Below are 27364 nucleotides of genomic sequence, written 5' to 3' on the forward strand. Positions count from 1 at the left end.
TGTGTCAACTTCTGTATGGTGTTACCGCAATTGGTAGCCGCAATTGAATCGTTGTGCAACACACAACGATTCACCATTGCGTTATTTCTGTGTTTTCCTTCTAATGTTGTCATCAACACGGATTAATACGATGTTTTCAGACCAAACAAAGTACCCAAAAATTGTGTGTCGCTTTCTCGGTCAGGGGCGTTCCTGACGTGACGGCACATCAGGCATCGTCATCAACTCGAAAACAAGACTTCCGGAATATTCAGCATGAGTCTTAAAACGTAAAATATAGCTACATGCGGTGGAATCTTTGTGAAATGCGCTCAGTAGAAGTCATTTCAAGTCATTTTACAAATTATGGACACAACTTGTCTGGAGGTGTCGGTTGTCCTTGAACTGTTTTCTGTTACTTTTAACACTTCCCCCCCAAAAGCATTATGATTATATGTACTTAAATTTTTTCCCAATTACATTTTTTTATGAAGAGAGGGCAGAGGCATCAGAGGTTCATATTCACAGAAGTCTGCTCAGAGTTCCGGGAATGAGGCTCATTATGAGTAAACCAGGTGATAATTTCTGCCATTTGGGCCATGGGAGCGAGTGTTCCAGTCGCTTCCCAATGCCGAGCAATTTAAAGCGGCATGGAGGGGAAGGAACAGGTGAAGACTGTTTTGACCATATTCACTGGAGTAATTAGGCAATTTAAAGGACAACCGACGTCACTTTTTTGTTTCCTAACTGACATCAGAAAAACGTAGCATCTAAAATACCCAAAACACGCAGTATGATATTTTTATTCAAATGCAAAACATCTATAAAAATGACTTAAAGTGTCCAAAATCTGCAAAAAAAAAATTGAGCTGCGAATTGGGCATTTTCAGAAAGTCCCGCCCCCAGTTCATGACGTCACGTCAAGACGTCTTGCATTGCTGGAGAATCAAAACAATGGCTTCAGATTTGGAGAATATGCTTTCTTGTTACACATCCAGTAATGAATATGATTCAAATAGTTCTGAAGAAGAAATCATACATGTTTGCAATCGATTAAAGAATTTATTCCGTGCCATTTTGAGGCAACATTGGGGGGAAATGTCTCACCCAAAAAGAGGCAGAAAATGGCCACCGACCTCCTGTGGTGAATGAATCAGTTTCCACAGGCTGATAAATTCCTTATATTGAGCTTGGACGCCCTCTTCTGGCTCTTTCTGGTGCAACACAAGGTTTTCAGACCAAACAAGCATTGACGTGATGGAAGGACTGCTACAATTGTGTCCTTTTTTTCCGGTCAGGGGCGTTCCTTCAGTGACGTCACGTACGGACTCATCACCAACTCAAAAACAAGACTTCCGGAATATTCAGCATGAGTCTTAAAACGTAAAATATAGCTATATGCGGTGGAATCTTTGTAAAATATGCTCAGTAGAAGTCATTTGAACCCATTTTACAAATTAACGGCACAACTTGTCCGGAGATGTCGGTTGTCCTTTAAATGGCATTTGGAAAAAAAGCTGTCAAAGTCATCTGGACTGGTCATGATTTATGGCTTTATAAAGCAGAGCAAGGAGTTAACCCAGCAATTTTAAAATTACCATAATCAGTGGTAATAATGGACTGCCGGGTCTGGAATAGTGTGTGTGTGTGTGTGGGTGGTGGATATACGTGCATGCGTGTGTGTGTGTGTGTGTGTGTGTGTGTGTGTGTGTGTGTGTGTGTGTGTGTGTGTGTGTGTGTGTGTGTGTGTGTGTGTGTGTGTGTGTGTGTGTGTGTGTGAGACAGAGAAAATAAAATACTGCAAACCTTCATTTGTCCTTTTTTCCATTTCACTCAACAAACAAAACTGGTTCCGGTGTAAAGATATTTTAAAAAGACAGCGAGGAGGATAGTGGATCAGATAATGGATGTACAGAACATCAATCAATTATTCTATCTATCTATCTGTCTATCTATCTATCTATCTATCTATCTATCTATCTATCTATCTATCTATCTATCTATCTATCTATCTATCTATCTATCTATCTATCTATCTATCTATCTATCTATCTATCTATCTACCTACCCACCTCTCCCTCTCTATCTGTCTGTCTGTCTGTCTGTCTGTCTGTCTGTCTGCCTGTCTACCTCTCTACCTACCTACCTACCTACCTACCCAATCCCCCCACCCACCCACCCCAACCCCCCTACCTACCTTCCTACCTTCCTACCTGCCTACCTGCCTACCTACCTACCTACCTACATACCTACCTGTCTCCCTCTCAGAGAGAGAGGGACAGACAGACAGAGACAAAGATTGCCTAATACTTTTATTTCACTCAGTATTTTTTGTCTTCTCTGTATAGTGTTACATTAGGAATGTGCATTTGACAGAAGTAAACCACAAAGGCACCGCAACTGCAATTCAGAAAACACAAGCATTCATTCGTTTTTGCAATGCCAACAAAGAGTGGAAGTGACAACACGTGTTGATTTTGCTCATGCAGAAATCGGAATGAAAATCCCCATCTGGCAGCGAGATACCTTATTTGACTGCTTTGCTTAAATTGGAATCACAGGCTCTATTTATGGGAGCCTTGGTTACCGACATCACTTGTTGGTCTGCCCGAGATACATGTACCAGTACTTTTTGCATGTTTAACCGAGCCTTTATCTTTTTCACTCCATTTCCTCAGTCTTTTTTTTCATCTCATCCCTCCTACTCAATTTTGTTTCCTGTGCACGTGTTTGCAAAGGACTGTCTTGCAATTATGTATGTGTGCGCGTGTGTGTGTGAAGCAGAGAAAAGAAATGCGTCGTGCAGCAGGTTAGGAACACTCAGGATAGAGATTGAAATGTGTCGCGTGGCAACAGTTGTCTTGAATAGCAAAAAATGTTGTAAAGTTGAAGAATGGGGAAAATTGGAGAGAAGTGAGAGTAGAACAGGCAATTATGGTGGACAAGGAATTAGTACTGATTAGGAATGGGGAAGTTGGAGAGGTTATACAGCAAAGAGGGTGAAAATGGGAGAAGCAGTTGGTCCAGATATGATGAAATGACACTACTACTACTACTACTACTACTACTACTACTACTACTACTACTACCACCACCACTACTACTACTACTACTACTACTACTACTACTACTACTACTACTACTACTACTACTACTACTAAAGAGAATCTGTGTCCATGTCTAGCTTCACAATGAAAATGTTTAGCTGCTTATCTTATTGGAGCTCATGATGAGAAAATCTGACCGAGAAACAGAGCTTAGATCCACATTCAACAAGAGGTTTGACAAGACTGAGGAGCGACAGCCATGCAAAGACCTTGTATGCCACCCTCAGTGCTCTACATGGTACTGGGAATCCACAGTATGTGATGCATGCTCACACACTCCAGTTTCCTACCACATTCCAAGGTTAATGCAACACGCTAAATTGTTTGATTGTATGACCGGTGGTCGATGTGTGCCCCATGATTGGCTGGCTACCAGTTGTTCAGTTCTCTCTCCTAAAACCCGGTTACAGCTGGGATAAGCGCCATCAACCCCTGCAACCTTTGTGAGGACAAAGTAGATCATAACATGGAAGGATGGATAATAGTTATTGATTAATTCTGAGATTTTCATGTCCGCTATTTATTGTATTTCTGAATGAAATGCAGTGAGACCTCAACTTACAAACACCTTAACTTACAAACTTTTCGTCTTACAAACGTCAAATTTATGAAAATTAAACCTTATAATAAGCACTATTTTCATAATACACACCCACCACGGCTGGCGGAAGCACACGACCGAACAGCACCAACAGTCCTTATGGAAGGTGACTGTCCTTCCATAAGCCATCAACGACCATCAAAAAGGCAAATAAAACTTTATTTTACAGCACAGTTTATTTCTTTAATTACAGTCCTCATGCAATTCCCTTTGACCTTCGACCTCCAACGCCATTCCATCAAGCCATAAATGACCATCACAAATGTAACTAAAGTGACTTTATGATACAATGCAGTGTATTTCTTTCATTACAATACAATAGCACATTTATTATACATGGAATAAGGTATGTTGTGTGTAGTTTTAAGGCTTATTGAGTTGAAAAGTATATTTTATGGAAACCCGGGAACGGATTATTCCCATTTTAATGGTTTCCTATGGGATTTTTTTTTTTTGAGATACACACTTTTCGCCTTACACACTCTGTCTGGGAACCAATTAAATTCGTAAGTTGAGGTCTCACTGTACAATGACACACACGTACAATTCCACATTGCCTTTTACAAAAATAGAGCCCAATATCCTTGAGTAGACTTAGCCTGTCGTTGACCTATCTTTCAGACAGAGCACACTCACAAACAGACCGACCAAGTGAAGGCCAGTGTCATATTAAAAAGACTGCAGTGCCACATTTGACAGATTCACTGCAACTATTGACACAGCCCAGACAGACAGCAGCAACAAGTCATCATCACACAGCACATTTTCAACGGGCACACGCACGGCTCGTCTGCCAGCTCCATTAAAAGATTCGAATCAGTGAAAGCAAGGCGCTAGAGATGCCTGGTAAAAGTTAATGGCATTTTTTACAAGCTCAATTCACGTGATGGAGATGCCAGTGTCCTCAAGTCTCTAACCATTTCTCACAGACACATTGAGCCTTTTGGTTTACCTAACATTTAAAGGACAACCGACACCATTTTTTTTGTTTCCTAACTGACATCAGAAAAACGTTTTATAGCATCTAAAATACCCAAAAAACACAGGCTGATATTTTTAGTCAAATGCAAAACACCAATAAAAATGAGTTAAAGTTTCCCAAAACTACTTCAAAATGACCTCAGAGATAGCGAGTTTCAGAAGGTCCCGCCCCCTTGTTCGTGATGTCACGCCAGGACATCTTGCCTTGCTCTAGAATCAAAACAATGGCTTCAGATTCGGAGAAGATGCTTTCTTGTTACTCATCCAGTTATGAATATGATTCAAATAGTTCTGAAGAGGAAAGCATAAATGTTTGCAATCGATTAAAGAAGTCCTTCCGGATCAATTCGAGCCGTCAGGACTCCAATATAGCATCCCAGAAAATGCACAAGATGGCGCCCAAGCTCCATTGAAAATGGGCTGATTTGTCTGCTGGGAATTTGTGTCAACTAGTATCAAATAGCAGTCTTGGTGCAACACACAACGATTCACCATCGCGTTATTTATGTGTTTTCCTTCTAATTTCGCCATCAACACATCAACACGAAGTTTTCAGACCAAACAAAGTACCCAAAATGCATTGTGTGTCGCTTTCTCGGTCAGGGGCGTTCCTGACGTGACTTCACATCAGGAATCGTCACCAACTCAAAAACAAGACTTCCTGAATATTCAGCGCGAGTCTTAAAACGTAAAATATAGCTATATGCGGTGGAATCTTTGTAAAATACGCTCAGTAGAAGTCATTTGAAGTGATTTTACAAATTATGGACACAACTTGTCCGGAGGCGTCGGTTGTCCTTTAACTGCATCAAGAATCCTGGTGCTCACAGCGTATGTGTTTTGTCCAAAGAATGTTGCAACATCGCGACATTACAATACAATACATTACATATTGATTCATATAGCGCTTTTACAACAGTGAAGCTGTAACAAAGCACTTTATATGGATGTTAGGTTTATTGTTTTTAGTTATCATACATTTGCTTATGATACATTGATTATGCTTGCAATGAAACATGCTTATGCTTATAATAAAATGATCATAAATGTAATCAAACATGTAATCACACATCTAGTCACACATTCAACTTTCTTCATCGTTTTTCACGTTCCCCCTTAATCATTCAACTAAAAACACATTCAATGTTGGTGTGAAGTTATCAACGTGTGCTGTGAAGATGTTACTACTCAGGAAGGAGAGAAGTGAAGATGAATGTTTCTCTTGAAACCCAGCTAATCTTCATTTGGATGAAAATAATTTCCTGCTTACGAGAAACTACAGTGATACCTCCTCTTACGAACACTTAAGATCACGAAAATTTCACCTTACGAACATTGAATTCGCGAGAATATAATCTTGCCGTATAAACTAGTTTTTGGCGGACGAACCAAAGCACACAGCGCTACGGTGGCCTGCGGACTAGTTTTTGTCAACACTTTTCTTTCAGTGCAGACGTGGTTTGTTATTGAGTGGAGTACTTTTGCTATTATAGCACCGAAAAAGACCCAACCACAGGCTAGTGTTAAGCCGTAGAGGACACAAAAGAAAATTACGGTTGAGCAGAAGAAAGAGATCATCGAAAAACACGAACGAGGTGTGCGTTTGTGTGATTTAGCGTCCCAGTACCAGCAAACTAAATTGACCAATGCTACGTGTGGCTAAGGGTGTTTCTGTGTTGTAAGCAACGGTCTCAGACAATAAAAGAGGTTGAAAAACTTGATTTGGATTCACGACAGGGGACAGTGTGAATGAAGGTATTATCGCCGAGAAAGCACAGCAACTTCATTCGGATATCATCAAGAGGCGATTACATCAATGACCATCACAAAGGTAAATAAAACGACTTTATTCTACAGTACAGTTTATTTCTTTAATTACAATATTTATTATACATAAAATAAGGTATATTTTTACAAAAGTATGTTTTATGGGGACCTGAGAATGGATTCTTCTCATTTTTAATGGTTGCTTATGGGAAATAAATGTTTGGCAGACGAACTTTTTGCCTTACACACACTTTCTGGAAGTCAATTAAGTTCGTAAGGTGAGGTATCACTGTATCGACCTAGGCCAGTCACTGTAATAAAAGAGAGAGGAGTAGAAAGATTGTTTAGAATAATTGAGACCGCTGTTCTCTGTACTCTGTCTTGTCTATTCTCCTTGCAAGTAAAAAAATCAACAGATGTCTTCCCTCCTTTTAGTGTGAGTTTCAATTATTTGTTGATTTCAAGTCTAAAAATGGACAATTATCACATACAGGAAATAAATCAGTCAAAAAGATAGTAGAAAACACCAGGGAGTCAAGTCGGAATCATGCTGAGTCACATTACTCAATTTACTGTAATAATGAAATTAAATGAGGTTAAACAGCTCGCTGAGAACAAACAGGAACATGAAAAACTAAACTAAATATCCATTCGTGTTAGTGAGGACTAATTCATTCATGAATTACACTGATCGAATATTCCAGACCACCAGCTGTGCTCTCTAAACGCATTCTTTATGATGTCATGAGACCCTTAATGATTTTCTCGATGATATCTGGTGTAACAACATCTCCTTAAAACAGTTAGACCACGCAATATATTTGGTTTCAACGACACAATCAAGGCAAGATAGAGTCACGTAATAATATGATAAAGTAACGCATGTATTCACGCACGGTGTGAAGTTAAACCCCTCGCGGTAATAATAACAAAGATAATAAGGTCTGTGCTGCAATGTCATACTCGCCTTTCAATGCCACACTACCCCCCGCTGGCCAATCGTCGCCAATACATCAATGAAAAAAACAATAATAATAATAATACATTTCATTTATAAGCGCCTTTCAAAACTCTCAAGGACACGAATGAGCATTATTGTGTGTGTATTAGTTGTGGTGGTTGCATTTATAGACATTTCATATGAGGCCTTTATCCAAATGGACATGGCACGCTTTTAAAACAGAGATCACTATTTGGGGGTATATAGTTAACAGGTGTCACCAGTATCAAGCATGAAAGCATGTGAATTTAAGCCAGTGGTAGGCAGTGGATTTCATCGCTAGGCCTTCAGTAGTGCTACGTCTGAATCAATGCACAATGAAAAAAGTGTGGTGTGATTTACTACAAATCCACGAGAGGGTACCATTAGCCAGGAAATATCTGACCGACCTTTCTTAATGATGACCATTTTTTCTTGAAAAGTCCGTCTTAAAAATGGATTTACCAGTAAATCTCCAACCATTTCTTCGCCTCCTTCAGCCATTTTGGGTTGACAAAACTGCTATTAAATCATCCCAATTCAGTGTGCTAGCTCTGGTCAATATGCTCTCGCGACGTGATCACAGCAGTTTTTCGCAAACTATGATTGGCTAGTGACTGGTCAATCATGTGACTAGCTAATCATTTGGTTGCGAAAACTCTTGACATTGACCAGTGCCTTCTAGGAGGCGTTAGTACCCCTTTTGTGTTGCCAACTCGAAATCTGATTGGTTAGCAACTTATGTCCCTTTGTGGCTACAGAACAAGCAACTCTATGAACTTAATAAAGATTAAGGTGCTCAGTAAAAATCGACATAGCAACATTGAAAAAAGCAAAATTATACTCACCATTTAATGACAATGCTCTGATCTTGCTGTGAAAAGGGCATCTCTTTCCCTCCATTACATCACAAACAGAACTTCAAAGTCCTTTAAGATGATTTCTCTTCCAGTCACAGTATATCTTGTATATATCTTGAGTGTTTTTTACACTCACCATTAATTACAAAATAAAACATATCAGATTTCTTACACTACTTAAAGGACAACCGACGTCACTTTTTTGTTTCTTAACTGACATGAGAAAAACATTTTATAGCATCTAAAATACCCAAAACACACAGTATGATAATTTTATTCAAATGCAAAACACCAATAAAAATGACTTAAAGTGTCCAAAATTGGCAAAAAAAAAATGAGCTGCGAATTTGCCATTTTCAGAAAGTCCCGCCCCCAGTTCGTGACGTCACGCCAAGACGTCTTGCAGTTCTGGAGAATCAAAACAATGGCTTCAGATTCGGATAATATGCTTTCTTGTTACACCTCCAGTTATGAATATGATTCAAATAGTTCTGAAGAGGAAAGCATACATGTTTGCAATCGATTAAAGAATTTATTCCATGCCATTTTGAGGCAACATTGGGAAGAAACGGATCACCAGAAAAGAGGCACAAAATGGCGACCTCCTGTGGCCACCTTCGTTTCCACAGGTTGATAAATTCCTTATATGGAGCTTGGACACCCTCTTCTGGCGGCTTTTGGGTACAACACAAAGTTTTCAGACCAAACAATACAGCAAAATACATTGACGTGATGTAAGGACTGCTACAATGTGTCTTTTTTTTCGGTGTGGGGCGTTCCTTTAGTGACGTCACGTACATGACGTCACTCGTCACCAACTCAAAAACAAGACTTCCTGAATATTCAGTGCGAGTCTTAAAACGTAAAATATAGCGATATGCGGTGGAATCTTTGTAAAATACGCTCAGTAGAAGTCATTTGAAGCCATTTTACAAATTATGGACAGAACTTGTCCGGAGACGTCGGTTGTCCTTTAAACAAATTTCTTTGCTTTAAGGAGAATTAAGTCACCGTGGAAATTTTACAGCGTATATAATAAACATCAGTCTGTGATTCACATATTTTTAGGCGAGCAGAGAAGTATTTGCAGGGAGTACTTGAGAGTACGCCACTGATGTTATGTAATATTTTCTTCACCATGTTTGCAGCGCAGTATTGTGCAGGAACAAAATAACGGATATCCCTGCGAGAGAAGCAAGAATCCACTGAGTTCTCTTTCAAAACACTTGACTTCACATCGAGCAGGATCTTGCACCAACACGTCTATGGTGCAACAGTCGAGGCTTTCTTGTCAATTAAACTGTTTCGATTAAACAATTCAAATTGCTAATTTGGAGGTCTGAAGACGGGGTCTTTACTTCATTGAGTGCTCTCCCATGTACAGTATATAGTCCTTGCATTGGTTGTCATTATACTGTGCACATGCGGCACACTCAAGCTGTGGTGTATGTACGTGGCATGATAATAGATGAGAATCTTGGATCATGCATGTGAATCTGCGCCTATGCATTCATCTTTGTGTGCTGTGCACAGTGATGACCAGAATATGCATGCCATGATTTGCCCTGCAGATAAACCTGTACATCACCTGAATGGAAACAGACTTGGGAGTAGTGTCAATCTGACCAGTCAGAGACAACATCATTTGAATAATTGAAATTAGCCACAGCAAGAAAAAATGTGGAGAAAGGAGAAAAAAAATCTCATCAAATATTAAGCTATGCCTTACGAATGAATTAAAGCCAAGGTCATGTTTCATAAGCGTTAGTTAGACTCTTGCAGGAAACATGGGAAAGAGTCCCTATATGTGCCAAGAAAGATTTGCTTGCATGGGCTAAGACAAGAGTTTCAAAACCATAAACCTTGTTGAAATAGGATTTAGGCACAGGGTGGTGGTAAACATTGGGAAATTTGGGACCACTCCCGAACAGCCAGTCCATTCCAGGCCCTAATTTCTGTATCTTGAATGAGTGAAATGATATTATCTGATGTAAACAAATGAGATGGATTACTCTGGCCTAGTGTTTACAGTGATTTATGCCTGACTGTTCTTGCATCCATTTATGGATTAAGAAGGTAAAAACCAGTTGCCGACTGCAAACCCTTCTCTGCTGGCCTAACATAATCACAGACTGATGTTACTTATATTATGTCCATGAATTCTTATTAAATAATTCCAAATTGTCTTTCAGTTCAATTTCATTAATTTTCCCCTGTTGCGCTGCTTCCAGACGTGTGTTTTTGTATTTAAGCATTTAACCAATCACATTTCAGCCATCATTTGTTACCAGGGTCAGAAACCAAGAACCAATAACCAATCAGATTTCCAGTTGGCAACCCAAAAGGGGTTTGAAAAATGCTCTGATCACAAGCCGCTAGTTACAAGAGCATACTGGTCAGAGCTAGCATACTGAATTGGGATGATTGAATCGCAGTTTTGTCAACCGACAATGGCAGAAGGAGGAGAAGAAATGGATTTGGTTGAAAATTTACTAATTTACTGTTTAAGCCATTTTCAAGACTGACTTTTGAAGAAAAAATGGACATCATTAAGAAAGGTCGGTCAGTTATTTCCCGGCTAATGATACCCTCTAGTGGACTTATAGTAAATCACACCACACGTTTTTCAATGTGCATTGATTCAGACGTAGCACTATATATATGAAATATATATATATTGTATATATATATATATGGACCAGATTATATATACTATATATATAAAATTATACTATTTTTTAATTATATATTTTATATATACAGATACAGTAAAGTCTCGTTATATCGATATTCAAGGGAGTCCGAAAAAATATCGATATAACCGGGACTATCGATATATCCGACCCTGTTTGCATGTAATTTTCTCCGTGCGTGCATAGAAATAGTATCGATATAACCGGGACTATCGATATATCCGATATCGATATAACGAGACTTTACTGTATATATATATATATATATATATATATATATATATATATATATATATATATATATATATATATATATATATATATATATATATATATACACACTGTAAAACCCAACAAGTTGAAAGTACTCAAATTTTTTATGGCAACTGATTACGTCAAAATTTTTGAGTACAGTTTACTCAAAAGTTTTGAGTAACCTGTACAGGTTACTCAAAACAGGTTACAGGTTACTCAAAACTTTTGAGTAAACTGTACTCAAAAATTTTGACGTAATCAGTTGCCATAAAAAATTTGAGTACTTTCAACTTGTTGGGTTTTACAGTGTATATATAACTCTGTATATATATATATATATAATTCTATATAATAATTTTGTATATAGTATATATCATCCATGTTTCTGGAATGTGTGGGGGAAACCGGAGGACCCAGAAGAGAAAACGCAAGCGGGCACTGGAGTACATGCTAACTCATCACAGGAAGCCTGGAGCCAGGATGCAATCCACGACCTCTGCACGCTTAAAACAAATATTAGCTAAACTGTGAAGAACAAGGATGTTCCTAACTGCCATCTTGCTTTTTTTTTCATGCAGATCATTAGCCACAGTCATCCCCGTGGAATAAATACACCCCGTTTGTCAGATGGAACATCAAGTCATCCTGTCTTTTTTTCGAATTGTTTAATGTGAGTCCAGCTACAGCCATCTTAGCAATTACAGGGTTATTTTGAACTCCGTCTTAACCATAAATCTGTCTCAAATAACAGGGTATGAAATAGCACTGTGTGACTGACTGGCACTGCATGACTCCATTCCCCACAATGCAATGGCTTCGCATTGTGTATTGGCATTGGCATTCGGATTGGGATGATGGTGAAATTTTCCATTCACCAGCTTCCCAAAATTCGCTGCAATAAATTTTACAACCACAGCGGTTTAAAAAAGTAGGTCGGGCGTCTGGACTCCTCAAAGTCATCATTTGATATTTGGAAAATGTGAGTGAGACTTTCCTCTCAGGATGCCAGCTTAGCAAAGAGCAAAGCAGGAAAGAGTCTGCGTCCCTCCCCCACGACTCAATTCAACTAAATAACACAATTACCTACTCCAAATAATGTTAGCAATTCTTTGGCAAAAAATGCTTTAAAATGCGTCACCATTTGGCACACAAGATGTATACATTATTTGCTATGAAAAACATTGCAGTGTTTTCAATGTTTCCTGTCGGGCTGACTGTGTTTTTCAGGAAATGCATTCACTAATTCACTGCCATTCACGAATTTATTCAGGAATTGAAAATATTACACAGAGCGCATTCCTGAATTTGTTCGTTTTTTGTTATGTCATGATTGACTGCGGATAAAGCGCTGGCCATTGCCTTTGGCAATTTTTTTTTCCACAAGGGGGCAGGATTTCCATTTTTTCCATGTTAGTGCTTTGTTCCAGCTTCAGTTGTTGTTAAAGGACAACCGACGCCTACAACAAGTTGTGTCCATAATTTGTAAAATCACTTCAAATGACTTCTACTGAGCGTATTTTACAAAGATTCTCCCTCATATAGTTATATTTTACGTTTTAAGACTTGCACTGAATATTCAGGAAGTCTTGTTTTCGAGTTGGTGACGATGCCTACCGTGACGTCACGGTAGGTATCGTCACTGACCGAGAAAGCGACACACAATGCATTTTGGGTACTTTGTTTGGTCTGAAAACTTCGTCGTGTTGATGGCGAAATTAGAAGGAAAACACATAAATAACGTGATGGTGTGTGATCGTGTGTTGCACCAAGACTACTATTTGATACTAGCTGACACAAATTCCCAGGAGACAAATCAGCCCATTTCCAACGGAGCTTGGGCGCCATCTTGTGCATTTTCTAGGACGCTACATTGCAGTGCAGACGCCTCAAAATGGCACGGAAGTACTTCTTTAATCGATTGCAAACATTTATGCTTTCCTCTTCAGAACTATTTGAGTCATATTCATAATTGGATGAGTAACAAGAAAGCAATCTTCTCCGAATATGAAGCCATTGTTTTGAATCTCGAGCAAGGCAAGACGTCTTGGTGTGACGTCAAGGGGGCGGGATCTTCTGAAACTGAAACTTTCTGAGGTCATTTTAAAGTAGTTTTGGGACACTTTAAGTCATTTTTATTGGTGTTTTTCATTTGACTAAAAATATCAGCCTGTGTGTTTTGGGTATTTTAGATGGCTATAAAACGTTTTTCTGATGTCAGTTAGGAAAAATGGTGTTGGTTGTCCTTTAAATTGCTATATAAACCAATACGAATGTATTGCATTGTATTTTGAACAGCCACCCTATTTTCAAGCTCATATAACTCCAGACCTATATCATTTAGGAATGAACACTTTTTTTTCTGGTGAAAGAAGAGATGCTAAGGTTTCTAACGCTGTATTGAAAGTTCATGTAGTCCTAAAACTCAATCGTCAATGGGTCCTGGAAGCGACGATGACAAAAACCCCGGCATTGGAGTGGACACATTTTTATACGTCTGGCAGTGAATGAGTTAATGATGTACATTTTTCACAATAACAAATAACCATCATTAAAGAGCAAGAAAAAGAAAAATTGCTTGTGTGCATGTGCCTGTGTGTGTTGATGAATTTCCTAGCGTGTTATTTCCCCACAGTGATCTGTCTACCAGATGCTTGGCCTGCTACTTGTGGCTTCTGCATACATTTTTTACATTTCTTTTCAGCGTCCTTGTTGAAATGCTAGTCTCGTGAAAACAATCCATCGAGGTGACATATTCAACTGGAAACGCAAGGCATATAACGAATGGACTCTGGTAACATCCAAAAAGATGGATAGTGAACAAAGAAGTAGTAACCGAGGTTTCTATACTCACGTTTGACTTCTCAAACATCCTCTTCAGACTGTCAAGCGGGATGTCAAACTTTTCAATCCTCTTAGCAGCTTGGAGGTCCTCTTTGAGTACCAGATCTTCTTGTTGGCCTTGCGAGTGGATGTCTGAGGACACTGGGCTTGCTACCCCCTCTTTATTTCCTGATAGACTTTCCATTGTCCTCAGGAAACCGTATGCCACACCTTTCCTTTCTCTTCAGAAGAGGAAGTGCGTCGTATGGGCGAGGGGATAAAGCACCGTGAAAAGGTGATTGAAAGATTGTTGCAGGGTTCCTCTTTGTGCGAGGAGCTCCACATGTTAAGAGGGCTGGAAGGAGGAGGAGAAAGGGAAAGTATGCCAATGTTTTTTCCCCTCCATATTCCCTGTAATTACACATGAGAAGGGAAAAGGAGTGTACTTGCCAGCGCAAAGAATGGAGAAGGAGAAGCCGTTGTGATTCAATATGATTAACTAACTCATTCACTGCCAGACATGTGTAAAAATGTGTCCACTCTCGTGCCAGGGTATTTGTCAGTGTAACTCAAATTGCAGGACCCACAGAATATTGAGTTTTAGGACTACATAAACATTAAATGTGGCGTAAGAAAGCTTAGACTCTCTTTGTTCATCAGGGAAAAAAAGTTAATTCCTAAATGATATGGGTCTGGAGTTATATGAGCTTGAAATGAGGATGGCCGTCCAAAATACAATGCAATACATACATATTGGTTAATAGAGTGCTTTAACAACAGCTGAAGCTGGAACAAAGCGTTAACATGGAAAAAAAGGGAAATCATGCCTCCTTATGGAAGGGAAAAAAAACATTGCCAGAGGTCTCCGGCACTTTATCGGCAGCCCAGAAAGCAAAAACTAATTTGGGAATGGCGCTCGACGTCATATTTTCAATTCGTGAATAAAATTGGAAATGGCAGTGAATGAGTTAAAGAAACTCCCTCTTGCAAGAGGCCATCACGACTACCTTTTCATGCGTTTGGGTCTCAGAAAAACATCCCGTCTTTTTCTCAGGAACACTAAAGGTCAAGACAAATGTTCGGTACAAGCGAGCTGTCATGAGGCTTATATCAACATGCTTCGCCTGTACAGCAGAGGTGCTCAATCCGTCGATCGCGATCGACCTATCGATCTCCAAGGTACTATTGGTAGATCGCGTGACATTTGTCATGAACTGACGCTATACAAATAAAGTTGAGTTTTTTTGGGCGAAAAAAAACCTCGACGTTAGCCAATCAGCCATCCCTTTGCTTGATTGGTACACCGGACAACCAATCATATGACATCTCATTATTAGATACACTGTGCGTGCTCAAACAACGCAAAGTTAACAAGCTAGTCGTTAGTAAAATCCTAATTTTCGTTCGGTTTTATCGTCTTAAAAGTAAGATAGGGTATAAAAACGAGTGGGGGAGCTGTACCAAGTCAGAAGAAAAAAAATATCACTTTCATATGGAATGGGAGTGGGACTTTTTTTCCACGATGACATTTTCCAATGGCGTTTGTCTCGTCTGCCAGTTATCGGCGTGAACTCAGGTCATGGCAAAAAAATATGTTGTGCTACATATGCGGTTATACATCAACATAAGTTGCAAGAATCGTCAATATATTTCTTCATAAATTGACTTGGTCATTTCAAAAGTAGCTCCCGTGTTGAAAAAGTGTGAGCACCCCTGCTGTACAGCATGAATGTAGGGTTGTGGTGCATGGGTCAAAGAGAAGCAAGTGGGGCATATAGTAGCGCAAGGGGGGAATTATTATTATTATTATTATTATTATTATTATTATTATTATTATTATTATTATTATTATTATTATTATTATCCATCCATTTTCCGTCCCGCTTTATATTTATTGTATTCTATTTATAATTGTATTTTATTTATTATTGTATCTATGCTTGCCTGTGACTGTAAAGTGTCCTTGAGAGCTTTGAAAGGCACTTGAAATAAAATGTATTATTATTATTATTATTGTTGTTATTTCTGTTATTATTATCATCATCATTTGGCTCGTCTGGGCACTATGGAGGGTATTATTATTATTAGTAGTAGTAGTAGTAGTTGTAGTAGTAGCAGTATTAATCGTAGTATATTATTATTATTAGAAATTGTATTTTATACTACAGGGTAAAATTTAGAGAGCTTTCTTTTAATACAGCGAGACAATATTTCCTAGCTTCACTGGCCCAGCAGGGTAAAATACTGTTGAATGTTATTGCTATTACATAAGAGAGAAGTGGTTTTTGTTTTAATCCCCTTTTTCCTGTCTGTTCATAGTGTGCTGGTGTGTAGTTTAACTTGACCTGAGGTTTTCTCTCCAGTTTTCTTTAAACATAAGTGCCATCTGCTCCCCTAACCAGCCATCATCTGCTCGGTATGGTAAAGTATAGATGCCGATTAGTCTTTTCATCTACGGCCAAGTCTGGCGTTATTGTGTAGTGGGCCCAATAACTTGCAATTAAACGTGAAGGACCTTGTTGGAGATGGTAATTAAAGTATTAAAAGACAACCTGAAACACACACACAAGATGTGATTAGAGTGGCCAATTATTCCCAGGTCCTGTGCTGTCCTCAGCTGCTTGTAGCTCAATTTATGTGTGTTTTACAGCCTTTCAGTATTACAACGTGTGTCCATCCATCCCAGCCGTTTTAAATAAATAAATAAATACCTCTGATTCAAAATCAAACTTTGAAACTGATCCTGGCAGAAGAATCACGACTAGTATGTTATTCGATTTTTTCCATTAAAATTGCTCAAATAAATAATTTTCCCCTTAACTCAATAACTTGCGAAAGAAAAAAACTATCCGCATATCACAATAAATAGTCCTTATTCGTTGCATCATTCCACCTTCTCCACTGGGTGGGGATACAAGATCAAAAAAGGAAGCACGCGCGGAGACTTTGCCGTATGCCGTCTATAGTGAAGGCCACATCGGCACCGAAAAGCAATAGAAAATGTCGTAAAATTCAGGACACGAACGGATGTTTTGACGCTTAACTGCCTTTTATCATCGTATGATAAATAAATTGCACATTTAACAAATGACTTCTGCGAGACAACAAAAAAGTACAACACTGCCAGAGTATTTTATGATGACACAAATTACATTACGTATTTAATTTCCGGTTTGTTAACAAAATACGTGTATGAGGATAGTGTGCCAATTTGTGTATGTAGAGTGTATGTAACATATATCAATGTTATTCAATTCAAATAATTCTTAAGAATACAATTGAAAGAGAGAGAGAAGGAGAGATGCAGAGAGAGAGAAAGAGAGAGACGTTCAATTGTATTCTTAAGAATTATTTTTAAATGGGAGACTGCATGACTTAAAAATTGTTCATTTTGTTATTAAACTCCAATTTGAGATGCCTCCGACGCATACACTCTTGTTTTGAAAAAAAAAGACGTCACCATCGAACGGAAAGCTCCACTCGGTTCCAGTCATCGCGTTGTTTTTTTGCCAACTTGACGCGATCTGCTCCTGCAAAGAGAGTGGCTTTCGCTACCCAGGTGTCTACAGAGTCTCCTCGGCGAAACCAAAACAAACAGGTACCGCCATTCTTATGAAGTACGCGATCGTTGTGGTTTGACCGGTTCGGTAAGACGAGGCGTTTCTGTCACATGAGTTGGACAGGAGGAATGTTAACAGCTGGAAATGGGCGTTTTGACAGCTAGCTTGATGTTAGCTTGAGCAGGTAATGTCGTCTAATGTTTTACTTTTTGCCCGAAAACGACTGAAGGTGCTACGCAGCTGTTACAACAGGACTCTTGCGGCCGGTTGTACCTTGCTCGTGGAGCACACATACAAGAAATAGACATGTTTCATGTGTGCGTGTTGACCGAGGAGAGTCGTCAGATTGTTTCTGCTTGGATATCGCTGGCCAGGTCAAAGTGCATCAAGACTGACAAATTTTAATTGGATTTATGTGTACGGTAACTACTGAATAAATTTGCGGTGATCTATGACAGGACCGTCATTATTCTGTATACTGACTTTCTCCTCTTTCTCCAGCGAAGACGAAGGATTTTTAATCCCCAGCAACCATCAGCAATTTCTTCTTGGACGCTTTTCCGTGGATTACTCTGGTTTTCTATTATGTAATGCCAGCGTGGGACGGTCATGATGATACTGCCCAGCAACCGAGGTTGAGGTCTTGACTTGACGACAATGAAGCTCCCACGGAAGTGACCTCTGTGGAGCTTTGCAGCCCAACGGGCACTCCGTGGGGTCATGGCATCGAGCGAGAGACTGTACGAGGTTTGGATGCTTTACTGCACCAAGGTGAGATGCGATCCCATTGCTCCATTCTTACACTTATGTCTGATGTATTAGCCAGCTCATTGGTGTGTCTTTGCAATGAACCAGGCTACGTAAAGAGTGCCAACAATACTTGCTCAGTCTGACACAAGAATGTCATTGGTGAACTGAAGCCGCTTGTGCTACAATAGAAGGTCACTTCTGTTTGTCTTATAATCACGTGGGCATTGTGTACAATTTGTACAATGGAGATGAATGGACTGACTCTCAAAATGAGCCAGCATGCTTGAGTCAGCTGTTGGCCATATTTAATTCACCTACCTCTAAAGCCTGGGCATTTCCAGGCGTCCAATCAAAACAGCCTGCCTGAGCTGCTCCTCGTGTGAATCTGGCTGCCACAACACACTCCCCACACTAATCCTTGACAATAACACATACAGTACAGCAACCTTCTATTTAGACAGTACTTTCCCCATGAAAATAATCTAGCTACGGTTAAGTGAGTAGCATAAGAAGTCACCAAGAGTGGTAGACAAAACAACATAGTCTGAACAATAATCAATTTACCAATAATCAATCATCCTCACAAAAAAAAGCAGCTTAAATTCAAAAATGTATTAACAACAAATACAATTTACGTCAGTGGTGGAACGTCAAGGCCTATAAAGCCTTCTCTGCTGCTCTGAAAATATCAGAATCACGGACTGTTGTTAAATATATGTTCATGAATTCTTATTAAATAATTCAGTTTCCTTTCTATTACTTTTCCCCTGTTGCGCTGCTTCCAGACGTGTTTTCCTATTTAAGCATTTAGCCAATCACATTCCACCCATCATGGTCAGAAATCTACTAAATGGATTATTATTATTATTATTATTATTATTATTATATTATTATTATTATTATTATTATTATGTCTTGTATTACTACACCTTGTACCCCATGTACGCATTGTAGACAGCATGATCCTCAAGCTACTTTCTTTTCCTTCACCGATTATTATGTCCCTCTTGTTTCTCATTTAATTTTATATTTTTGGGACTCCAGCAACATAACTTTTTGGGGATTATGCCTCGTTCACCCGCTTCTATAAATGCCTCCTTCCCACCCTCTGATGTCACAGACCACATCCTTTGAAATACACAGTGAATACTTTTTTTCCCTGAGATTGTGGTTTCAGTGACTCCAGCCATGTCACCTCTCCCAAAATTGTCTATCCACACAAGCAGAGCAACTGGCCGGCCACGCCTGTCTGGAAGGATTGGAGCGCTTGCTGAGTTTCAGCATTATAACTCCAGTTCTAAAATTGGGATATGCTGTCATATAGCCTGATTTGCTCTACCCGATCAGAACATTCCTACTTTCGCAATGAATGCACAATGTCATCAACTGTTCTCTGCAATCTATTGTCACGGGTGCGGTTTTAAATCACAGTGACAGTTTGTAGGTTTTTGACCATCTCTCTGGAGCACTGAGTGCATGTTGTTCACCTTGGTCGCTTTACATAGATCTTAAACCAATACAGTGATACCTCAGTTTACGAACTTAATTGGTTCCAAGAAAGTGTGTGTAAGGCGAAAAGTTCATCTGCCAAACATTTATTTCCCATAAGAAACCATTAAAAATGACAATAATCTATTCCCAGGTCCCCATAAAACATAATTTTCGACTAAATAAGACTTGTAAAAACAAAATATACCCTATTTTTATATATAATAAATGTGCTATTAGATTGTAATTAAAGAAATAAACTGAAGTATATAATAAAGTGATTTATTTACCTTTGTGATGGTCGTTGATGTAGTTGCCTCTTAATGATATCCGAGTGAAGATAATCCTCTCACTCACAATATCCCCTGCTCGCTGCTTTTCGTTAATCCAAATCAACAGAAGTTTTTGAACCTCTTCTATTGCATGAGACTGTTGCTTGGACAACACAGAAACACCCTTCGCCATACGTAGCAATGGTCGATTTAGCGTACTGGTACTGGGACGCTAAATCACACAAACGCACACCTTGTTCGTGATTTTCGATGATCTCCTTCTTCTCCTCAACTGTAATTTTCTTTTGTGTCCTCTTCGTCTTAACACTAGCCTGTTTTGTGGTCTTTTTCGGTTCCATAATAGCAAAAGTACTGCACTCGATATCAAACCACATCTGCACTCGAAGAAAGTGGATGTGGAAAACTCATCCACCAGCCACCGTGGCACTGTTCGACCGTGTGGTTTGGTGTTCATCCGCTGAAGACTAGTCCGTATGCCAGGATTATATTCTTGCGAATGTAATGTTCGTAAAGCGAAACGTTCGTGAGCTAAAGCGTTTGTAAGCCGCGGTATCACTGTATTTCACAATGTGATGAAGTCAAAGTCAAGTCAAAGTCATACAAGGCATACAGTATGTGGAAAACGTTTGAAAATACACCATTCATTGGGGGTACTCCTTATAATCCTTATAATCCGGTGCACCTTATCAGAATCAGAATCATCTTTATTGCCAAGTATGTAGAACACACAAGGAATTTGTTTCCGGTAGAACACGCTGCACTAGTGTCGTTGTCAAAAAAAAACTGCTAAGTGGCACTATACAGTTCCATTTTGGCTACTGTTGAAAGAGTTATACACGGAAAATATGGTATGTTTGTTTGTCTGTGTGAATGAGTCTGTCATTGTGACTGTGCGTTTCTGTCTGTCAGCCTGTCTGTCCACTGTGTGCCAAAATTCCCCCACCTCTCTATCTACATCTACACGCATGCATGCGCACACATACACACACACACACACAAGCATGCACACACACAGTCTGGAGATGAAGGCCAAGGGTAAAAGGGAGCCACATAGTGCAGGGTGTGTCCACGCGTGCCACAGTCCAAACCCTCAATGGGCATCTATGCTGCTAAACTGCTGCCTAAATGATGACACTGTAACCTCCTGCCTGCCTGCCGGTCTACCCTGTGCCTCAAGTCCTGCCATGCACACTGCAGTCAGTTGTCTTTCACTTTAGGATTAATCCTCTCACTCGGTGGAAAAGTTTGAACACTCACCTCAGAAAGCATGTACCCATTTCCTTGATTAAGCCACATTCAACCTTTTTTTGCCAACAAAACGTGTTGTTGTCATCAGTGTGGGTAGTTTATTTATATACAGTAAAGTCTCGTCATATCGATATCGGTTATATCGATAGTACTGCTTATTACGATACTATTTCTATGAAAGCAAGGAGTAAATTTACATGCCGCAGGATCGGATATATCGATAGTCCGGTTATATCGATATTTTTTCCGACTCATGAGAATATCGATATAATGAGACTTTACTGTATTTGTCTTTCTGCTAATCCACCGTTCTCAGTTTTTATATGTCATCCTTTTTTTCGATGATGTTTGGTTCCAAGCATGCTCCAAGAGAAAGTTTTTTGGGAATCCAGATTTTGTAATCATCATACATGATTATATGAGAATAGAAATTTAACAACATGTCTGTTGACAAAGTTCGCTCTCTATTTTAGTAGGTTGTAATTAGGGAAGATGTGAATTTGTTCAACTGTAGTAAAACAGAACCCATGAGGATCTCCCCATTCTTACTGGTGGTAGCGGGCTGATGTTTCTGCACTCACAGGCTTGTGTTGATGACTTTATGAGAAAAGCAGCGAGTGCGCTTCCTATTCCACTCGGCTGTTATCCCCCCTGGCAGGCTGACAGACACAAGCAGTCAGCCTTTATGTGCCAATCTGTCAGCGATCTGACAATGTAATACTCCATATGTTTCAATAAGTTGTGCATCTTCTCTCCTTTCCTTCAATAACTACAGATGAGGGAAAGTCAATTTATTTAACGATTTTGTTTGTTTGTTATATTAGATCCTGACAGACAAAGTGAGATAATTGAAGTCTGACTTGCTTCAGTCCCTCTTAAACCTCTTGACATTTCTCCATTCATTTTCAGTGGGGTTGAAGTCAGGTGGGTTTGCTGACCAATCAAGTACTGTTTTTCCATAGCTAATAAAACAGGTGTTGGAGGTGTTGACTTTGTGGGAAGCTGCCGATTCTTCCTATAAAATACAATCATTGTGTCCAAAAAACTTGTTGGCACTGGGAAACATTAAGTGCTCAAAAATTATTGGGTGACAGCTGCGTTGACTGTGAACTTCATGAAAAACAGCGTACACATACCAGGAAATGACATAGCTCCCTAAACCATGACTGACTGAACTTTAAAGGACAACAGACGTCTCTGGACAAGTTGTGTCCATAATTTGTAAAATGGCTTCAAATGACTTCTACTGAGCCTATTGTACAAAGATTCCACCGCATATAGCTATATGTATTTTACATTTTAAGACTCACGCTGAATATTCAGGAAGTCTTGTTTTTGAGTTGGTGACGAGTCCGTACGTGACGTCACTAAAGGACTGCCCCTGAACGTAAAAAAGACGCATTGTAGCGGTCCTTCCATCACGTCAATGTGTTTTGCTGTACTTGTTTGGTCTGGGGACCTCGTGTTGCACCCAAAAGCCGCTAGAAGGCCAGAAGAGGGCGTCCAAGCGCCATATAAGGAATTTATCAGCCTGTGGAAATGGAGGTGGCCACAGGAGGTCACCATTTTGTGCCTCTTTTTTTGGGTGAGAGATTTCGCCCCAATGTTGCCTCAAAATGGCACAAATAAATTATTTAATCGATTGCAAACATGTATGCTTTCCTCTTCAGAACTATTTGAATCATATTCATAACTGGATGTGTAACAAGAAAGCATATTCTCTGAATCTGAAGCCATTGTTTTGATTCACTAGCAATGCAAGACGTCTTGGCGTGACGTCACGAACTATCCAAATAAACAGCAACATTGACTTTTGTCTAAAAAGAGGACTTTTTAGACCCACTGAGGAACAGACCTGGATTTTTTCCTCCTGGTTTGAAGCTATGTTGGTGTCAACGGCATGGGTTACTTGCAAATTTCCCCATGGTGGGACTATTAAAGGCTTTCTGATTCTGTGGCGTCACCTTGAATGCTCTAAGGGACTGGGACATATAAGTTTTGTAGAAATATATGATGCCATCCAGACAATATTTTATTTCCTGGACGCCACTGCTTATTTCAATACGACAATTCCAAACCACTCTGCTGCAGCAGATGTTTCCAAGGCATCTGTTGTCTGGGCTTTGTTCCAGGAATTCAGGATATGTCGATCAGCTGGCTGCTAACGGATCTTCAGAGCCCCCCCATCCCCACCCTGAACACACACACAAATATCCCATTCACCATCTCTTCACCCCTCAGAATGAAGTCTGACTTGTTTTCAACTTCTGCAAGTGCATATTTCAGATGAGAATGTTGGTTATCCAAATACAGACTGGAATCGATGAACAGTTTCTTCAAAGCTTTTTTTATTTCTGGCTATCCAGCTGTCTATGGGGCTTGCTGGCTATCTGGCTATCTAGCTAGCCGCCTATCTATTTGCTATCTAGCTAGCTACCTATCTATCTATTTGCTATCTATTAGCTGTCAAGCTGGCTATCTAGCTGGCTATTAGCTATCTATCTGGCTAGCTATCTATCTGGCTAGCTATTAGCTATATATTAGCTAGATGTCTATCTATTTGAGTTACTTCCGGGTTGAGTGAACGCTGGCGCATGTAGCTGCCTCTGCTCACCCACAGAAAAACTTATTCTGTGACTGTAAAGTGATCTTGAGAGTTTTGAAAGGCGCTTATAAATGAAATGTATTATTATTATTATTATTATTATTATTATTATTATTATTATTCTGTTGCTTTTCATAGCACTATAAAACACACATCATGCCTGTGTATTTGTTTGAAATGAATACAGCATTTTCTTTCTTTTCTTTTGTTTTTTTGTTGCTTAGTTCCAGAAGGATCATAAATTGCCGTCATGTTTTGGCCTCTGTTTACTCTTTCAGAGAGACCCAGACTACTTGAAACTGTGGCTAGAGAGTTTCATCAGCTCCTACGAAAGATGTCTGGATGTGGACTTTGAAAAGCCACCATTAAGGTAAAGAAAGGCTGAATGTAATCAGAGGTTTTCTAATGTGTCCTTCATTGTCCTCCCTCCTTAAAAGCCTAAATGAAGGCAGTGTGTGATGTCATGTGATTGCTGCTTCGCTTTGTCACTGTTGTTCCACATCAACAATAGTAAAGTTTACATGGAGACATTTTTTCAACTATAATTAAAATACTTTTGAATGAAGATCTCTTGGCAACTCTTCACGTGTAATGGAATCTAGTATGATTTGTTGTTTCCATGCTCGAGCTCGTCAATCCGATTTCCGTATTTTACCGTGTATGAGGTGCACCCAAAAGCCATCATTTATTCAAAAGATGACCCTGCGCCTTATACGCACTACTATAGCACCTTGTAATGTGACGTGCCTTATATTTGGAAAACGTTTATATATTTATTTATAATATTTGGAAAACTGTTGTCATTCATTGAAGGTGCGCCTTATATGTGGAAAATGATTGAAAATACTCCATTTATTGGTGGTGCGCCTTATACTCCGGTGCACCTTATACACCGGAAAATACTGTAGTTATTTGGATTCATCCTAATTAATTCTAATATTCATGTATACCGAGCTAATGAAAGAAAATATGAAATGTTGGCTTTTTCCATATTGCATTTATTTAGGGAAACACAAATAGTTCTTGTTGGATTCTAATACAATTGTATTTGCAGGTTAGAGGAGCCCCCGCCGGTACTGAGTCTTCTGCCAGACAACATCTTACAGGTTTTGCGCCACCAGCTTCTGCAGTGCGTCCAAAAAGCCTCTGATGGCCTGGAGCCTGAGCAACAAAACCTAGCGCTACTTCTGCTCAAATTCCTCATCGTTGTCTGCAGGTCAAGACAACGATATATATCTTTTGCAAAAAAGATCATTTTATTTGAAAGGTCATTGATATACTTTGGAGTCTTTTCTTTGCACTGATGCGTTTGGTGTCTTTGCAATTATATATTTCCAAAAGGAACCTGTCTAATGTGGAGGAGATAGGTACCTGCTCCTACATCAACCACATCATTGCCATGACAACACTTTACATCCAGCAGGTCAGGCTCATCTCTCTTTTTATTCTCTCTCTCTTTCTCTCTCTCTCTTTAAATTTGATGGGCAAAAGTAGTGATCGACGGCAGCATTGTCGTTGTCTACTAACATTTGAGGCGAACTGGATTTGAGCCAAAATGGTCTTTGTAAGATCGGTTCACAATTTAAAAAAGAATTTCCCAGATAAAAGTTGTAGTACGCCATGCATTAAGGGAAATTATTTTTAAAAAACATATAAAATACGGGGAAAACGTATAAGTTGACAGGTATGTGATAAAACTACAGCAATAGGGGTAATTTAAAAAAACGAGCGATTTTCTTGGCAGTCATGCCTTGCAGATTGTGATGAAATCAAAATGTATGGTACTACAGTAAAGTCTCGTTATATCGATATTCAAGGGAGTCCGAAAAAATATCGATATAACCGGGACTATCGATATATCCGACCCTGTTTGCATGTAATTTTCTCCGTGCGTGCATAGAAATAGTATCGATATAACCGGGACTATCGATATATCCGATATCGATAGAACGAGACTTTACTGTATATGTGGTGCATATCCTAATAATGTAAGCAATGTTTTTCATTGCGTTTGAATAAATCAACGATATAATTTTTTTTGCAGTTGTCCTGTTAACTCACTTTTGGGTCGCATTGGTCGGTGTGCAGCATTCCTAACAATGGACCACATAAGAGAACAAATGCAAAGAGAATCTCTGAAGTTTATCTTTATGTGGTCTTCTAGCTGAAGAGCAATACCAAAGAGAAAGAGTTGGTGGACCAAAGCCAGGCAGAGGAGTTTGTACGTCATGCACTGGCATTCTGCGAGAGCCTCTATGACCCTTATTGCAATTGGAGGCATCGAACCTGCGGGTAATATCACTCAGTAAATGCGTCCAATGAGTATTGCGTTGCAGTTAGCGATGCAATGTTGATTTGCAGTTCATATGTGCCATAGTTTTCATACTTGTGTCCAATTATGCTTTTTTTTCCTCTAGGAAGCAGCTGGGCACAGTCGAGAGAAGCAGACAGAAGTACAAAGCAGCTCCTCTTACTGTGGAATTTGTCCCTTTCTTTTACCGTACGTTTCTAACCTACACATCTTATGTCCTTCACATTTGTTTCTGTTGGAAAATGAGGGAAATGCCAAAATCATTCAACACTTTTTTCTAAGCTCCCTTACAACTTTGCCCTTGTTATGTTTGCCAGCCATGCAGATGAGATGATAAACGCTCTCTGCCCTCAAGCATTTTGAACAAATATTTGTATCTATTGTAGTTAAATGGCAAACATAATGGCAAGTAATGACTTCGGTCCTTCATGGTACAGTGCTTCCCAAACTTGCTTCTGGAAAATTAGTCTTGAAACATTTTCATGAACAAGACCAAGATATCACGTGTCGTACCTACCCAACAAGATGTGTTGATAATTGAGTTAATATGTGACCCTGGGAATACCATGAGCCAGAGTCACTGTCTCATGCATGTCTGTTTTGTGCACATTCAATGCTGACAAGCATCTTATTTTCTCTGCTTTACGGACTCATTGGAGCTAGGCCAAGTTAGGTTCCACTAATGCATCAGTCTGTCTGTGTGTGTCTTTCTAGAGTGCTTTCAAGAAAGTGAACATCTTAAGGAAAGCTTAAAATGCTGTCTGCTGCATCTATTTGGTGCCATAGTAGCTGGTGACCAGGTAAGACATCTGAAAGATCTGGTGAGCAGTTCTAACATTGGAAATGCTTGCATTGTGTTGTTTAGATTCATGGCCAAACACACAAGATAAGGCTCAAGATATGTCTTGTGTGTTACTGAAATATATCAAGCAGAACATGCGTTTCACTTTCAAAAGCGGAGACTGAAAGACGCAACGATCAACAAATGAAAGAGGCTGTTGTCAAAAGCTCGGAGACACATGTCAAAATAGGAAATTAAACATTTGGTCAATGGGCAACTGGCTAAA

General features: G+C 39.4%; 2 protein-coding genes across 8 annotated transcripts in view; one reads left to right on the top strand and one right to left on the bottom strand.

The window, feature by feature from the left end:
- The window catches only part of xirp2a (xin actin binding repeat containing 2a), a 55423-nt gene extending 41014 nt beyond the window's left edge, over positions 1-14409 (bottom strand). Inside the window, exon 1 of one of the 2 annotated variants that reach the window (XM_088991402.1) lies at positions 14074-14407. In XM_088991402.1, coding sequence (XP_088847528.1) covers positions 14074-14247 — 174 coding nt within the window. In that variant the 5' untranslated portion in view covers positions 14248-14407. Of the gene's footprint in view, positions 1-14073 lie in introns of both variants that reach the window. The other variant, XM_088991411.1, reaches the window with a different exon arrangement.
- Positions 14410-17383: 2974 nt separating this feature from the next.
- nbeal1 (neurobeachin-like 1) overlaps positions 17384-27364 on the top strand; it is a 41683-nt gene continuing 31702 nt past the window's right edge. Inside the window, exons 1-9 of one of the 6 annotated variants that reach the window (XM_088991439.1) lie at positions 17384-17640; positions 17832-18019; positions 18104-18373; positions 24265-24356; positions 25041-25202; positions 25328-25409; positions 26151-26278; positions 26404-26486; positions 27012-27097. In XM_088991439.1, the coding sequence (XP_088847565.1) occupies positions 18323-18373; positions 24265-24356; positions 25041-25202; positions 25328-25409; positions 26151-26278; positions 26404-26486; positions 27012-27097 (684 nt within the window). In that variant the 5' untranslated portion in view covers positions 17384-17640; positions 17832-18019; positions 18104-18322. The other 5 variants (XM_088991430.1, XM_088991462.1, XM_088991470.1 and 2 more) reach the window with 5 other exon arrangements.

This window comes from Hippocampus bargibanti, linkage group LG01, assembly GCF_051943395.1.
Source record: "Hippocampus bargibanti isolate YZ-2025 linkage group LG01, ASM5194339v1, whole genome shotgun sequence".
Lineage (NCBI taxonomy): Eukaryota > Metazoa > Chordata > Actinopteri > Syngnathiformes > Syngnathidae > Hippocampus > Hippocampus bargibanti.